This window comes from Trachemys scripta, chromosome 10 (genome assembly GCF_013100865.1).
Source record: "Trachemys scripta elegans isolate TJP31775 chromosome 10, CAS_Tse_1.0, whole genome shotgun sequence".
Classification (NCBI taxonomy): domain Eukaryota; kingdom Metazoa; phylum Chordata; order Testudines; family Emydidae; genus Trachemys; species Trachemys scripta.
Window position 1 is genome coordinate 43621649 of NC_048307.1, and position 15836 is coordinate 43637484.

At 54.4% G+C, this 15836-nt stretch overlaps 1 protein-coding gene across 10 annotated transcripts in view; it reads right to left on the reverse strand.

Annotated features, from left to right (window-relative positions):
* PARP6 (poly(ADP-ribose) polymerase family member 6) overlaps positions 1 to 15836 on the reverse strand; it is a 53035-nt gene that overhangs the window by 8009 nt on the left and 29190 nt on the right. For 2 of the 10 annotated variants that reach the window (XM_034784514.1, XM_034784511.1), the window contains exons 12-20: positions 14619 to 14711; positions 14115 to 14240; positions 13293 to 13358; positions 12651 to 12718; positions 11733 to 11781; positions 11127 to 11236; positions 9655 to 9727; positions 8807 to 8876; positions 1036 to 1115 (exon numbers count right to left, since the gene is read on the reverse strand). In XM_034784514.1, coding sequence (XP_034640405.1) covers positions 1036 to 1115; positions 8807 to 8876; positions 9655 to 9727; positions 11127 to 11236; positions 11733 to 11781; positions 12651 to 12718; positions 13293 to 13358; positions 14115 to 14240; positions 14619 to 14711 — 735 coding nt within the window. Of the gene's footprint in view, positions 1 to 1035; positions 1116 to 8806; positions 8877 to 9654; positions 9728 to 11126; positions 11240 to 11708; positions 11782 to 12650; positions 12719 to 13292; positions 13359 to 14114; positions 14241 to 14618; positions 14712 to 15836 lie in introns of all 10 variants that reach the window. The other 8 variants (XM_034784513.1, XM_034784510.1, XM_034784512.1 and 5 more) reach the window with 6 other exon arrangements.

Sequence of the window (15836 nt, forward strand, 5' to 3'; positions counted from 1 at the left end):
CTGCAAGGAGACCGCTCCGGGGAGCGCAGGAACTGGGGTTCACTGATGGGTCCCAGCAAGGCAAGGCTTAGATGGGCAGAGTCTTGAGGAGTGTGTGGTGAGGTGGGCTGGCTGGGTGGCAGGGAGCTGACTCACAGTTTAAGCTCCAGCACAGTTCTCACTTGTGGAGGCAGAGGTGTAACACAGTGGTGTTCGGTACTGAACAGAGCATCACAGAGGGGTGAGTCTTTTCCTCGGGCAGGCTCCACCCCCCCTTCTCAGGATTCAAACAGGCTGCCCCCAGGCTGTGCACAGCAAACAGCCAGCTGTCCACCCAAGTGAGCAATGCCGTATCCACCCCACCCTGAACAGTGACGGAGGAATTCCCAGTCTCACTGCTCCCGTGGGGGGAACAGGATTGGATGCTTGTAAATTGGAGAGGCTGATGGCTCAGGCTGGGCTCACTGCAGGCAGAGCTGTACAGGTTTGGTACACACACACACAGACAGCTCTGCCAATGCATCCCAGCCTTGTCTCAGGACACACAATCAGCTTCATGCTTTGCAAAAATAGAGCCAGAATAAATCCCACCAAACATCTGATAGATGTAAATAGCCAGGTCTCCAGATGTAGATGCCCAGGGCACAAACCAGAGAGGTAGGTGAGGCTGACTATACACATTTTATAGATGGGTAAACTGAGGCACAGAAAGTGGGGGTTTCCAGAAGTTGACTGTTTTCACAAGTTGACTGCCCATTGACATCAATGGGACCAGAGTCGGGCCAATACTAAGAGGTTATGGCCCTTACCAAAAGAACAACAGAACAGCAAATAGAACCTAGGAGCCCTGAGCCCCAGTCGCCTGCTCTAACCACTGGACAACATTCCCTCCCCTCACGCACAGAAGCAACAATGATTGCGCAAACACATCTCAGGCATGACACAAGCCAGTCTTGCACATACCCCTGCGGCTGGCGTGAGGACAGAAGGACAAACAAAGGCTGTGCATGGCTGGGGTTCCAGGGACAAGGCCCAGCAAGCAATACCGCCGGTTACCTGAGGGATGGTGTTCATTCGGTTATATCTCTGGACGAGCTCATCCTTTGAGGGCATCCTGTGTTGTCCTTTCCCCATCCCTGTTGGACAATAAAGGAAGAACAGCAACACAGGTCAGCAGTTACTGGGGAAAGGCCGCCCTCCTCTTGCTAGATCTTGTGTCCAGGATGCTCCACAAGGCACAGCTGCTCGCTGAAGGAGGCGAAAGGATGAGGCCAGCTCTCCATGCAGATCAATATTGCCCTGGCAATGCAATGCCAAACCTAAGGCTGTGTCATGACCCAAGCAGACATTCCCATGAAGAACATTAGATGGTGCAGGAACCCTCTCATATACAGGAGCACAAATGCATGTGTGCACGTGGGAACTACCATGCAGGGGGCTGACTTGTTGAATGTAACCACATAGGGACCTGTGTCCCTGGAGATCATTTGGGCAAGAGCTGAGACGACCATCTTCAGTCTGCTGTCTATCTGTAGGACTCATGAATGAAATTGTTTTTAATTGTTTACTTTATTAATGTAACTTCATAAGTAAAGTTTTATGAATGAAACAATATTCATTCATAAAACCGGTTACCCCAATAACTGGCTAATTAACAATTAAAATGCTTGTTAAGAGCCATAGCTGTTCAGTCAGCTGCCTTTGTAAGTTTCACTATCAATCCAATTCCTGCTTAAATCACTGAGACTTGCACTGTTTCAGTATTGTAACTTCTGTTCACCATTTATTACACTTGCCTACAGTGTAACTTCTGTTCACTGTTTGTCATATTGTAATTCAAACCCCATTTTAAAACGCTTACTCCATTTTGTAAGGGCTTGCTGCAACCTTCATTTTTGCAAACCCTGCTGTAATCTTATTAGTTTAGTTTAGATGTGTGAATGAGGTATGTATGGATGATGGAATCAACCTCCAGCCCCAGCCTGTCCTGATTAAATAGAGTTCAAACACCAACGGCTGAAGATGCAGACAAAAGCCCTAACAAAGTAAGAAGAATCCACCCTAAAAAGAAAAGGTACAATAGAAGAAAGGTCAAAGCCCGGTCCCAGGCTGAAAGTCATGTCTGCAATTGACAGGTGATCAATCACCAAACCCAGAGGCAGCGTGACACAGCAAAACCTATAGACTCTGGATTCAAACTAAAGCCTACAAAAAGGATGGGTGAGATGGAAAACTTTGGAGGAGGGTAACATTCTGCTGCCAACATGGAAGGGCATCGGTGCATGCCCAACAGAGACCCAGCTTGTCCTTGTGCCCGGCTTTCCTAGCCAGTTAGCCGCCACAAGCTACGAACCCAAGCTGCAAACTCAAGCCACAGACTCAAGCAGGACTGGTAACTATGCAGCAGCTGCAGAACATCTGATGTGTGTGTGTGTGTGTATACGTATTAGGTATAATGTGTGTGTATAAGGATTAAGATATTAGTTATTGGTCATAAATCAAATTGTTATCATAATAAATGTGGCATCTTTATCTTGTCCCCTTTAATAAGATCCTGCTAGTTTTTATTGGTATAACATATCCTTTAGGAGGCAAGGCTGAGTGATGTCCATAACATGGCCCTGCCACACCACAGCCACTCATGGATTTAGCCCCAGTGGGAGGACTGGACCCACTCTTACAGCTTGGGAACTGGAACACAGGGTAGATCACATGATTTGCCTAAAGCCACAGCATTTGCAGCTGAGCTGGGAATTGACCCCATGTCTCCTGAGCTACAGCCCAGCACACAGCTCCACCAGGCCACATCTTACCCTGTATTTATACCTCATCAGCTACATGATACCTGCCCTGTAGCTTAACAATCACAGGTGCTCAGGGAGGAGACTCTGTAATAAGGTGCTCCTGAAAGGGCCATGCACTGCGGAATGACAGAGAGCCACAGCTGCCACCATCTAGGGCCGCCTGGGCCATTGTGAAGGACAAAAGTGGGGAGCAAGTGACACTGCTGAAGGCAGGGTCTGAGCCTTGTCAACAGGAGTTGCTGTGGTTCCTTATTAGTCTGGAGTTTAACAGGACCTGGAGCTTGAATTCTGTCTCTCGCTATCCCCCTCAAACTGCCATGGGGCAGCATCAATCCACAGAAGCCAGATGAACCCCAGAGCAGCCAGCTGGCTCCCTAGGTGCTTGTGACTGAAGCAGGGACAAGCTGACTTTCTCTGCCATCCCGCTGGCCTGGGCTGGGCCCCCCAGACATGCATTGTCACCAAATGCTCCAGGTGAAGATCCAACCCGACTGGGAAGCATCCATGGGTCAGGGCCCTTGACAGACGATGCAGCGATGAGTCTGACTTTCCAGAGCTAAGGGGCAAGGCCTGCAGCAGTGTGATGTGTCTCAGGGACGCTCAAGCTGGAGGGGGGTTAAGCAGACACGGCTTCTACTGCCCTCGTTTGCTTCCTGATGTGCCCTGAGAGACATCAGCCCATTGGCCCCAGATCCCCAGAGTGAGTAGTGTAAAAGGGCCCTGGGAATCAGAAAGTTCCCCGTGTTCACCTCCCCATGGAGAGGGGAATAAACAGGGACCAGGAGTCTCCATGTCCCCCAGCTCTCTGGCCTGGGTTAGACAGGAGGCCAGATTAGGTGATCACGGCCGTCCCTTCTGGCCTTCGAATCTGTGAATCCATTGGACCAAGAGAAGGGCCAGCAGAAACCCTGGTGGGGGATCTATGGGGACTCTCCCTCCACCCCCACTGGCCACGGCAGCACTGTCTGGCTAGTAGCAGTGATGCCAGCGACTGTGCTGAGACTGCTGCAGGAGGGGGATATATGGCTTTCAACAGCTTTGGCTGCTCTTTAGCAATGCCCGGGGTTAGGGCGACCTACCACTCAGGGCAGTTCCTCTGCTGGCCACATGCTTGCTGCTGGTGTGGCCAATGAGCCATGTGGAAGCTGTGCAGAGGGGACAGAGCTGGCTGCCTGGATGGGCAGCTAGGCTTCCCCTCCACATGGCCCTGCTGCACTCCCAGCCTAGCTGGCTTGGCTCCCCTTTGTGCCCCACTGCAGGGGGAGGGGGAGGCAAAGCATTTGCCAATGGAACTCAAGAGGAACCGTTCCCTGTTCATCAGGCTAACAGAGTGGAGAGGAGGGAAGGAGGGCAAGGCAGGGAGAGCAGGTAACAGACCCAGTCATGCCAGTGCTTCGCAACCTTCCCCAGAGCAGGACACACACACCCCATCTACCAATGCAGCTTGGTCGCTGCCCCTGACACCGGCATGTGACCCACCTGAGAGCCATGACCCCAGGCTACCCCCGCTCTAGGTGTTCATACCATGCCTATCACCAAGTCATGACAGTACCCTCGAGGCACTACAGTCATTCATTCCCCAGGCAGGATGGCTCTCTAGACAGTGCAGCCAGGGGCTTTCAAGAGGCACTGCTCTATAATGCACAGGCAGCAGCTGATATAATGCTAGGCTGGACTAGACACAAGGGCACTTACCACAGGGGCCAATCTCACCCCGGCCCCGGGAAATGCAGGCGGACAATCGATTGGCCTTTTCCTGCTTACCAGGGCTGGAAGGGTGCTCTGACTGGAATTTCCAACACCGCTCCCAGAGAGGCACTAAAATGACTGGCCCGATTTGCTTAGGGGCTCTGCCCACTGAGTACGGCAGGTGCAGGGCTCTCTGGGAAATCTGCCCCGGTGAAGGGTTCCAAGCACTGGAAATCTGGGCCTGAGCTCTTTTGAAGAGATAAAGCCAGATTTTCAGAGTTCCTGTGGAGAGACTTTTGCAGATCAAATAAATCAAGCAAGCCCCAGCATGGGAAAGGCCTGAGATGTGATGGGCTAAGAGACGAGGCCCCTAGTCCTCACTGAAGCCAATAAAAGCTTCAGATACACAAGGGAGGCAGGACTGGGCTCCCAGTTTGCATCGGGTTTCTTACTGTGCTGATGCAATGGCTGAGGGAACTGGGCCAGCCAGGAAGCTGGGCGCCCTGGCAGACACATCGGGGGAAGTATGTTAATTAAAGCTAGTTGGAAAGCAGGTTATTTCTCTATGGCAAATTTCTACACAAATTAAACAAGTTTGTCCAAATTTTCCATGGGAAATGTTGATATTTCTCTGAAAAATGGGAAACTGAAAGCGAACGAGTTCAGTATGGAAATGCTGCTGTGGTGCCCATAGCAGTTGTAGTTCAGCTGCTTCATGTTCTTCTTCTGTTAAGTGGAGCACAGAGTCTGGTCCAACAGGTGAATGCAGCTGAACCACTCAGTAATAGGGACCATAATGTAATATCTTTGGATTGGGGGAAATGCCACAGAAACCCGCCCCATTCACACTTTACTTCAAAAAGGGGAACTGTACAAAAAGGAGGAAGTTCATTAAATGGAAATTAAAAGGGACAGTCTTAAGGGGGAAATGCCTGCAAACTGCATAGACACTATTTTAAAACACCATGACAGAGGTTCAGACTAAATGTATACCCCAAATATAACAGAACAGTAAGAGAACAAAACATGCTGTGATGGCTAAAGAGCTGAGTAAAAGAGGTGGTTGGGGTAAAAAGGTATCCTTTAAAAATTGGAAGTCAAATCCTAGTGAGGAAAATAAAACAGAGCATAAACTCTGGCAAGTCAAGTGTAAAAGCATATTAAGACAGACTAAGAAAGACTGAAGAGCAACAAGCTAAAGACACAAAAACTAACAGCAATTTTTTTAAGCACCGCAGAAGCAGGAAGCCTGCCAAATAATCAATGAGGACACTGGATGATTGAGGACTAAATGAGCACTCAAGGAAGACAAGGCCATTGTGGAGAAGCTAAATGAATTCTTTGCATCAGTTTTCACTGCAGAGGATGTGAGGGAGATCCCCACACCTGAGCCATTTTGAGGAACCATCTCAGACTGAGGTGTCCATAGAGGAGGTTTTGGAATAAATAGCTAAATTAAACAGTAATAAGTCACCAGGACCAGCTGGTATTCACCCAAGAGTTCTGAAGGAACTCATATATGAAATCGCAGAATTAATATCTGTGGTATGTAACCTATTGCTTAAATCAGCCTCTGTACCAGACGACTGGAGGATAGCTAATGTAATGCTGATTTTTTTTAAAAGGCCACAGAGGTGATCCTGGCAAGTACAGGCTGATAAGCCCAACTTCAGTACCAGACAAATTGGTTGAAACTGTAGTAAAGAAGAGAATTATCAGATACATGAACATGATATGTTGGGGAAAAGTCAACACAATTTTTGTAGAAGGAAATCATGCCTCACCAATCTATTACAATTCTTTGAGGGGAGTCAACAAGTATATGATCCAGTCGGTATAGTTTTCTTGGACTTTCAGAAAGTCTTTGACAAGGTCCCACACCAAAGGCTGTTAGGCAAACTAAGCAGTCATGGGATAAGAGGGAAGGTCCTTTCATGGATCAATAACTGGTTAAAAGATAGGAAACAAAGGGTAGGGAATAAATGGTCAGTTTTCAGAACGGAGAGAGGTAAATAGTGGTGTCCCCTAGGGGTCTGTACTGGGACCAGTGCTGTTCAACATATTCATAAATTATCTGGAAAAAGGGGTAAACAGTGAGGTGGCAAAATTTTCAGATGATACAAAATTACTCAAGAGAGTTAAGTCCAAAGCTGACAGCAAAGAGTTACAAAGGGATCTCACAAAACTGGGGGATTGGGTAACAAAATGGTAGATGAAATTCAATATTGATAAGTGTGAAGTAATGTACATTGGAAAAAAATAATCCCAGCTATGGATACAAAATGCCGGGGTCTAAATTAGTTGTTACCACTCAAGACAGAGATCTTGGCGTTTTTGAGGATAGTTGTCTGAAAACATCTGCTCAACGTGCAGTGGCAGTCACAAAAGCTAACCCAATGTTAGGAACTATTAGGAAAGGGATAGATAAAAAACAGAAAATATCATAATGCCACTATATAAATCCATGGTACGTCCACACAGTGAATACTGCTTGAAGTTCTGGTCACCCCTCAAACAAGGAGTATTAATGGTACAGAGAAGGGCAACAAAAATTATTAGGGGTGTGGACAAGCTTCCATTTGAGGAGAGATTAAAAAAATGGGACTCTTCCTCTTAGAAAAGAGACAACTAAGGGAGGATATGATAGAGTCTACAAAATCATGACTGGTGTGGAGAAAGCGAATAGGGAAGTGTTATTTATCCCATCACATAACGCACAAACCAGGGGTGCCCCAATGAAATTAATAGGTAATAGTTTAAAACAAACATAAGGAAGTATTTCTTCACACAACCCACAATCAGCCTGTGGATCTCATTACCAGGGGATGCTGTGAAGGCCAAAACAATAACTAGATTCAGAAAAGAATTAAATATGTTCATGGAGGACAGATCCCTCAATGGCTATCAGCCAAGATGGCCAGAGACTCAACCCCATGCTCTGGACATCCTTAAACCTCTGACTGCCAGAAGCTGGGACTGGACGACAGGAGATGGATCACTTGATAATTGCTCTGTTCTGTTCATTCCCTCTGAAGCACCTGGCATTGGCCACTGTCCTAAGACAGGATACTGGGTAAGATGGACCTTTGGTCTGACCCACTATGGCCCTACTTATGTTCTATGGGCTAAACCCCCTGGTCAGACTACATCTCCCATGGTTCACCACAATCTCCCCTCTTGGAGAGGTGGGTGATGCATCATGAGAAATAAAATCTAGCTGGGGAGCCTGGCCCAGAGAGGAGAAAGGGGACACGAGGTGCCTGAACTACAGCTTCCAGATGGTATTAGGGTTTTGGATGAAAAATCAAAGCTTCCCCCAGGAAGCAGACGCTTTGCAGAGAGACATTCATTGTCCATCCGCTCCTGAGACATTGATGGCACCTTCCAGACTGCAGGCATGGGAGGCTGCTTCTCATAATCAGTGTCACGCAATGCTGGAGAAGAACCAGGACCCGCCCACCCACCCACTCCGCCCCAGGCTGGCAGAGTCGCCTTCCTGACTGTACCTGTCTATGACAGCAGATATCCACATAGCCAGGGACTTCCCATCAGAGAAGACCCATCGCCCCGTCAGACCGAGGCAGGATCTGGCACTCCCGGCCAATGGCTGTGGGTACATCCCAGGGCATGTTACAGAGAGAGAGGTGGGGAGGGGAGAATGAGGGAGCCGTGCGATGCATGGGGACTGCCATAGCTGAGACAGGCACACACACAAACACACCACAAAGCAGGCATGCTGGCGCCACTAAGCAGACGTGTCTCTGAGAAGGCAAGCATGAGCAAGGGTTAATCCCAGGAGGCCACAGGACCAGCTCCCCTACAATTTAAACCTGCCTCCATGCCACCGGCACACCCTGCCCAGCCACCCTGGATGGAGCTGTTCTTGGCAATAGCCCTGAGGGGGGACAGCCTGGAGCACAGGGGTGACAGAGGAGCAGGGTCTGGGGGCACCCATGCCAGTCACACACAGCTCTGGCTGGAAGCAACATGTGCAGATAAGCCTCGCATCAAGCCCAGCCCAGTGCGCAGACCAGAGCCCCGGAGGGCAGGCTGTGCAGGCCAACCCACGTGGGAAACCCTGCTCAGAACTGTCCCTGGGAGCCACATTCTCCTTCCCTAATACACATGGCTTCTGGAAAATGCTGTTTGCACGTGCTTCTCCCAGCCTGAGCGGTGTGCAACTGGCACGAGCCCTTTCCACAGGGCGCCCAGAACTGCCCCAGCCCAGCAGCATCCCTCCCAGGCTGGGTTTGCAACAGGACATGGAGGGGAACGTGTAGTTCTCCAGGGCCATGGGGTGCACAGACAGATGGGGAGAGAGGAGAGTCTCTTACCTGAGTATCCAAAGGAAATACTGGAGATGGGGCTCAGATAGATGCCTTTGCCATAGGCTGCTCCATGCAGCTTGCAGGAAAACACCAGCGTGAGCAACACAGGCAGAGGGCGTGAGCATGTACCCAGGGGGTGCCGCATCCACCAGCCCAGGGCCAGGGTGGGAAGAAACCAACAGGGTGCAGCCTGGCCAGACTGCAGGCCCTCCCCTGCTAGTCAGTCTGTCCATCCGCCCCAGGCTGCAGACCCTTCCTCTGCCTGTCGGTCTGTCCATCCACCCCACGCTGCCAGCACCTCCCCCGCCTGTTGGTCTGTCCATCTGCCCCACGCTGCAGGCCCCTCTCCTGCATGCTGTCTAGCCGTCTCCCCCCATCTCCCACCAGTTAGTCTGTCCAACTACTTTTCTGTCTGCTTGTCCCACTCAGGAGCAGCTGAGCCTGCAGATCCAGTGCCTGGGCACTGCTGGGAGCGGGGCGGATTTGGGAGAGTCGGCTGCTGGGAGCTGAGCTGAGCTGTAGTGAGAAGAGGAGAGGGCATGGACTTGGGCGTGGGACCCTCCCCAGGTGGGTTGTCAGTGAAAATCCACTGCCCTGGGAGCCCTCGGACACATCTCCCGCAGGCACACCCTGCTGATGGGAGACTCTCCTGCTGGTGCTCACTGCAGCCCAGCACTGCAGGGGTTAATCTCGCCCCACAAAGCTGGGCTCTGTTTTAATGCCAGCCAGGCCAGAGCCCAGACCTCAGACCCACTGGCTTGCTCAATGCCCAGGAGAGCCTAGGTCACCTGCATGTGGCCACACCCAGCCCATGTGGTCAGCACGCTGGCAGAGGGCTGGCACCAGGCAGTTACCTGCAGTTTGGTGTAGGACGCATTGACCAGCCCGTTGCGTAGGATGGAATGCCAGTTCTCAATGTGAGATCCACTGCAAGAGCAAGGAACCAGCATGTCAGGCACACAGCCCAGCCCAGCACTGCCATCCTGCATGCGCCCCTGCTCACACGTGTCCCCTCACGCACCCGCCCTCCACTCCTTCACTGGCACCTAGCACACATACAGCCAGCCACTCCCTTGCTACCAGAGCAGCACCCCCCCCGGCCTCCCTCTCTCCCACGCACCCACACCTGGGATGGCAAGGCCAGAGGTGGAACTTCCGGCTGCAACAGACGCCCACGCGAGCGCTAAACGCCACCGTGTCTGTGGCAGTGCGGGCACCAGGAGGGGCTGGCCGCCCCAAGGACAATCCCAGGAGCGAGCCTAGCCACATACCTAGGGCGGCTAGCCCCTCCCATTATGCCTGGCTATGTCCATGCCAGCTGGACTCAAACCTCCTGCTCCAGGGCAGTCAGACCCACAGATACACCCTCCCCTAGGGCTGGTGCGGCTTTGTAAAGTCCCAAGAACTCTCTCCTGTGCTGGGGCACGTCCAGCCTCCCCTTCTGAATGGCCCTGGGCCTCTGGCAGGATGGCGGGCCAGGCAGAATGAAGACAGAGGTTCGGCAGTCCCAGCCAGCAGCCCTTCCCAAGGAGCTCCCTACTCACACACCCTGGGGAGACAGGCAGCCTCCCAGGGCTCCTCATCAGCCCTGCGGTGCCCCACAATGCCCAGCTGTGCCATGCCCACACAACACGGACTTAGCCAGGCAGCCCCAGGAAGGTCCCGCTTAGTGCAAGTAAGTTTAGATCCTTCTGCACTTCTGGGCTTTGAGGCAGTAGGCTGGGATTCTCAGGAGAGCAGCCCTTACTGCTCCGTCTGGGCCTGGCCGCGCCTCTGCCCTTCCAGAATAAGGAAATAATGCAAGTTAGCTGGTCCCGGTCAGCTGCCAGCCCCTTTGGGGCTGGAGTCCCTGTTCTGGGCAATGGATTGAGCTGGTTCTGATCTGACCCAGAGGGTCCCTCCCCTCCCTAGCACACAGCACCACCATTCCACTGCCAGGCGGGCTCGCAGGGCCCAATCCAAAGCCCAATGGGGGTCTTTCCATTGACTCCAATGGGCTTTGGATCGGGGCCTATGTTTCCTTATCTAGCAGCAACCCCATTCCCCCAGACTGCCTGTAGCCAGAGTTCTCCCCCAGGTACACTGACCCTCTCGCCTGGCTGGGTACCTGGTTCAGCTGCTGCAGCAGGGGCTTGGCTTGCTCTCTCTGTGCACTAGCACCCCCAGGGCATTGCTACCAGACAGGGACAGGCCCACTGCAGGGATTCTCCCGACATGCTGCAGTGAAGGAGAACCCGGGGCGGCAGCACCAGCCAGTTTGGAGCCCCCAGGAAGAAGCAGCGGGAGCTGCCCCAAGGGGAAGGGCCCCATCCCACCGCAGACTCACTGAAAAGCGAAGGTGCTCCCGTAGAGTTTCTTGGCTGTGCGGAACCGGGCTTCCTTGGCTGGGGGGCTGCTCAGCAGGAGGAACTGGTGTGAGGTGTGCATGAATTTCAGCTGCTACCAAGGGAAACAGACCAGCAAAAAGGGGAGGGAGCGAGCGAACAAGAGAGAGATAAAAGAGAGAGAGATCATGCAGGGAAGTCGGTCCCCAGCGCTGAACCCCCATCCCAACCCCACCACTGTCTCCAGGAGCCAGTGCAGGGCCCAATAGTGCAGACCCCTCCACACCTCAGGGACGCTGGGTGCCAGGCAGTGACTGGTGGGGTGGAAGCAAACCAAGGCTACTCCCTGAGTGGCTAGCGATGGCCACAGATGGAGACTTTCACCTTCCCAGCCCAGTCCCTCTCGGCAGGGCCTTCAGGCTGTTACCAGTGACCTAGGAGCGAGTGTACATGGGCCGGGGAGCCGTGCTGGGAACTGGGGGTTGGAGAAGCTCCTACGGAGCAGGGCTGCACTCACTGGGCATGCAGGAGGGAGCAGGATGGTGGCACACAGCCAGCCTGACCCAAAAGGAAGGAGCTCGTACCCTGAAAGGGGGGCGGCCACGTACCCTGCTGAGAGGCAGCTTGACAATGTGAGATCTGTTACTGGAGATTATCCTAGGGAGGGGAAAGAGGCCATTAGAACTGCGGGGTTACCCTGCCAGATCAGCCATTAGCCCAGTTAGGACATCTTAGATCAGACCAGTCCACACTCTTCACATATTGAATCAGACCCCAGCCCATCCAGCGTGGCGTCCCACCCCCTGCCCTGGCAGATCAGACCCCGCCCATCCAGTGTGGTGTCCCNTCAGACCCCAGCCCATCCAGCGTGGTGTCCCGCCCTCTGCCCTGGCAGGTCAGACCCCCGCCCATCCAGTGTGGTGTCCTGAAAGCTTCAGAAAAAAAGAAAAACAAACCAGCTGTGCCACATGATCTCAGGGAGAACAAGTGTTTCCTCTCAACTGTTGCCTTTCAAGGCTCACAAGCAATTCAAACCAGCACCCAATCCACAGATATCACGGCTCCTTCAGCCCTTCAGGATTGGTGCCTCTGTGTCTGGCAATGGGCCAGAGAGGATGACAAAATTCCAACCCATCCACCCCCCCCCCCCCCGTGGGACCCATGCTACCCTAGTGGGCCAAGCAGAGGCTGTTTGTATGAGAAGCAGCACAGCTTTTAGCCACTCATGATGGCACAGGGGAACCAGAGGCTGGGCAGTACATCTGATATTGGCCCAGAGAGATGGTCATGCTTCTACACATTAATAACCATAGGGGCTGACACTCCGTGCCCTGGGGACTGTGCCTCTGTGCTGCCTGGGAAGCTCAAACCCTCACTGTTCCCAGATTGCTCATCCCGGGGAGAGCGTAACTGGGTCCCCTCAGTGAGCCGGTGCTTTTATCCCCTGGCATCTCATCCATCCTATGAGACCCTTGCCCACCTCTGCCCCAACCCTCCCACAGCCCAGCAGGACATGGAGCACTTACCATTGCAGGAGAGGGTGTGCCAGAGGGTCCAGCTTGTCCATCTGCTTCTTGATTTCCAGATACGAGCCCTGCAAAGAACAGGGCAGCACTAATGCTGGGGCCTGGCACAGGACACGGGGCACTTCGGAGCGCATCTCGGTCAGAAAGTCACATAACTGAGTCGGAGCGCCAAGGGCACTGGGGTTTCCGTCACCAGCATCTGCAGCCCGCGTCCTTCCACAGGGAGAGGAGGGTGACAAAGGAAAGCGAACCTGGCTCACCAGTGGTGCCCTGTGGCTAGGACGCTGGCTCACTAGGGGCTGGGACTCTGGCCTGGGGCTCAGGAGAAGCAGGCTGTACTCCCAGCCCTGGCCCTGACCTTGGAGATGTCATGTCTCTGTTAGCTCTTCAGGAAAGAGCCTAGCTCTTCCTCTGGGGCTGTGCAGCGCCTAGCACACTGGATCTTGGTTGGGACCTCTAGTGCAGTGGGCCTATGAGTAATAATGAACGTCAAGAATGTCACCTCCTCTGCAATGGGACACAAGCAGCCACCCCGTTGGGTGAGGGTGGAGGGGCAGGATGGGCTGAGAGAATCAGAGAGGGGCCTGGATTTTGGGTCTGCCCTGAGGCCAGACCCGGCGATGGCAGCACAGGCTACCGTACCTGGGTCATTTCCCGGATTGACATCACACTGTCCAGGGCCTTCTGCAGACGCTCATAGTTCTTCTTCTGTGGCGTGGGAATGGAAAGAGACAGCTGTCAGGCACAGCGCACACAGGCACATACCTGGCCTGTCCTTCCTGCCCATCCCCCCCACCAGCCTGATGCCAGGGGTCTGAGCTCCCCAGGGAGCCTGCAGTCCTGTGGAGGGAACCCCTGACCTCACCACCTCATTGTGTCAATGCAAATCGGAACTGCACTGCAGCCACAGGGTGAGTGGGAGGCGGATCAGATGCCATCCCCGCCCATTCACACAGGGGTGCTCAGGAGTCTGGCTTTGGGCCACAGCAGGCTGGTAGCACTGATGCTGGTGGCTGTCAGAGACAGGAGCCTGGGCTCTGTTCAGATCTGCTCTGGCAATTCCTTCGTCCCTCTGTCCAACTCCTGCACCTGAGCAGAGTCGCCCCACTCCCTGGACCCAATGGGCGGGAGGAGGACGTCTGTCTCCCAGCTCAGGTAGCATCTCCTCCCCCTGGAGCGTAGTCACACCTGGAAATGTCTGGGTTTAAATGGCCTGGGATCACCACTGCCTTCTTGACTGACAGCAACACGAGGTCCTGCCGAGCCAGCCCAGCCCCAGGAGAGCGATCGGCATCTCCCCCGCCTCAGGCGGCAGCAGCTGGGTCTGTAGCGAGAAGGGACAGGCTGCCACACCCCGGCTCAGTGACCCTCCCAAGCGGGAGTCCTGCCCCCAGGTGGAGCTCACCGCCGTGGTCTCAGGAGCGGCCCAGGGCCCTGCTCGCAGCAGTGGGATGAGGCGCTTACCTTAGGGTTAAAGGCAAGTGTTTTGGGATCGCTGGGGTCCACCACGGAGGGATACGGCTCAAAGATGATGCTCTTGCGCGGGGACTCCAGGGCAGCCCGGCACATGGCCACAAGCAGGTCCACCACCTGGGCCGGGGAGAGCGTGACTGAGAGGAGGAGGAAGGAAGGAAGCGCCACTGCCCCAGCATGAGATCAGGCCCTGACGTGAGATACAGCCCTGGACCTGTGGGCCGCCGGAGCCAGCAGCTGCCAGGAAGCAGGGCCCTGATCAGGGGCGGGGAGGTATCCGGTCTGTCCGAGTCAGGGCGAGATGATCAGCTCAGCACCGCTCCGGGCTGGGGCTGTCAGGGGAGCAGGCACTCCAAGGGACTCTCACCTGCCATGGCATTGCTGCGGCACCATCACTCTGCTCCTTCCCTAACAGCTCTCCCCCGGGCGCAGAGTTTCCCGCCCCCCAACTCTCTGCCTGTGCCCCTGCTGATGTCCTCCGCTCGGCACTGGTACCTCTGCTCCCGTGGCCACCTCCTCCGCCGCGCCAGACATCACCCCCAGGGTGTAGAAGGAGAAGACGCACAGCTCCCGCGTGCACACAGCCGGCTGCAGGGAGACGAGAGCGACGCTGGGGGTCAGAGAGAGCCCCATGCCCCAGCCTCCCACACTGATCCCAGCACTGGAGTCATTCACCATTGGCCAGGAGCGGGTACCGCAAGGAGCAAGCCTGCCCCAGCTCCCAGGCATGCTAGCAACCCAGATGGGCTGACACTGCAGCATTTGCCCCCTGGAACCTGTTCCCATAGAGACCCTGGTGCATTCTGGGAATATTTTTCGTTTCTGTCAAAGCCAGCAATGCAGCTCCCGCATGGCTCCGAGGCTCCTGTACACAGAAGCAGCTACAGCTGCATGTCACAACAACAGGCCACCTCCTTGCTCCAGCACCGGCCATCCAAGGCACTCAGCACACGTTCCCTCATTAGCGCTCACTCTCCCTGGGAGGCGCCATCCCCTTATGACAGGTGGGGAAACTGAGGCTGGGTACAGTGAGGCCAGCGTTCTCAAGAATGCCCGCTAACTTTGGGTGCTCGGTTGCTAAGTCCTCAGTCTGAGGTTCTTTGGGCCAGATTTGAAGAGATACAGGGCAACCACCGGCTCCTTCGAGTTCAGCTGGAGGTGGGGGTGCTCAGCACCCCAAGATTCAGACCTAAGGATGTTGCCTTCTCTTCAGCTGGGCGGGGCCAAGTGGTGTGTGATTAATGCTCCCATGCTAGTTAGGAGTCAGCCAGCAGGGGGAAGCAGCAGAATAGGTACCGCTCTGCTCCCCTGCACACACATCACCACCACAATGCAGCTGCTGCGCTGGGGGTGGGGGGAGGGGGAGGGAAGCCCACTCCCCGCCATAGGCCTGGCTATTGGTGAAGAGGGGCCTGTGGGTGCGGGATGCTGGGCAGGGAGCAATGCTGAACCCCCCCGCATCGCTGGCTGTGCCCCTGGCACATAGCAGCCCATGGGGCAAGGGAAGACAGCACTGCCAGAGGGCTGCCACCAGATACAGCCACTCTGAACCATGGCAAACCTCCCTCTGCACCCACTCCCTGGGGGATGAGGGGGGTGGCACTGGGCACAATTTAAAGGGCCCTGGCTCCTCCCACATCCCCTTCCACCAATCACTGCACTTCTCTTCGCCTGCCTTATTACCCCACCTCCAAGTTACCAGTTTCCATCCTT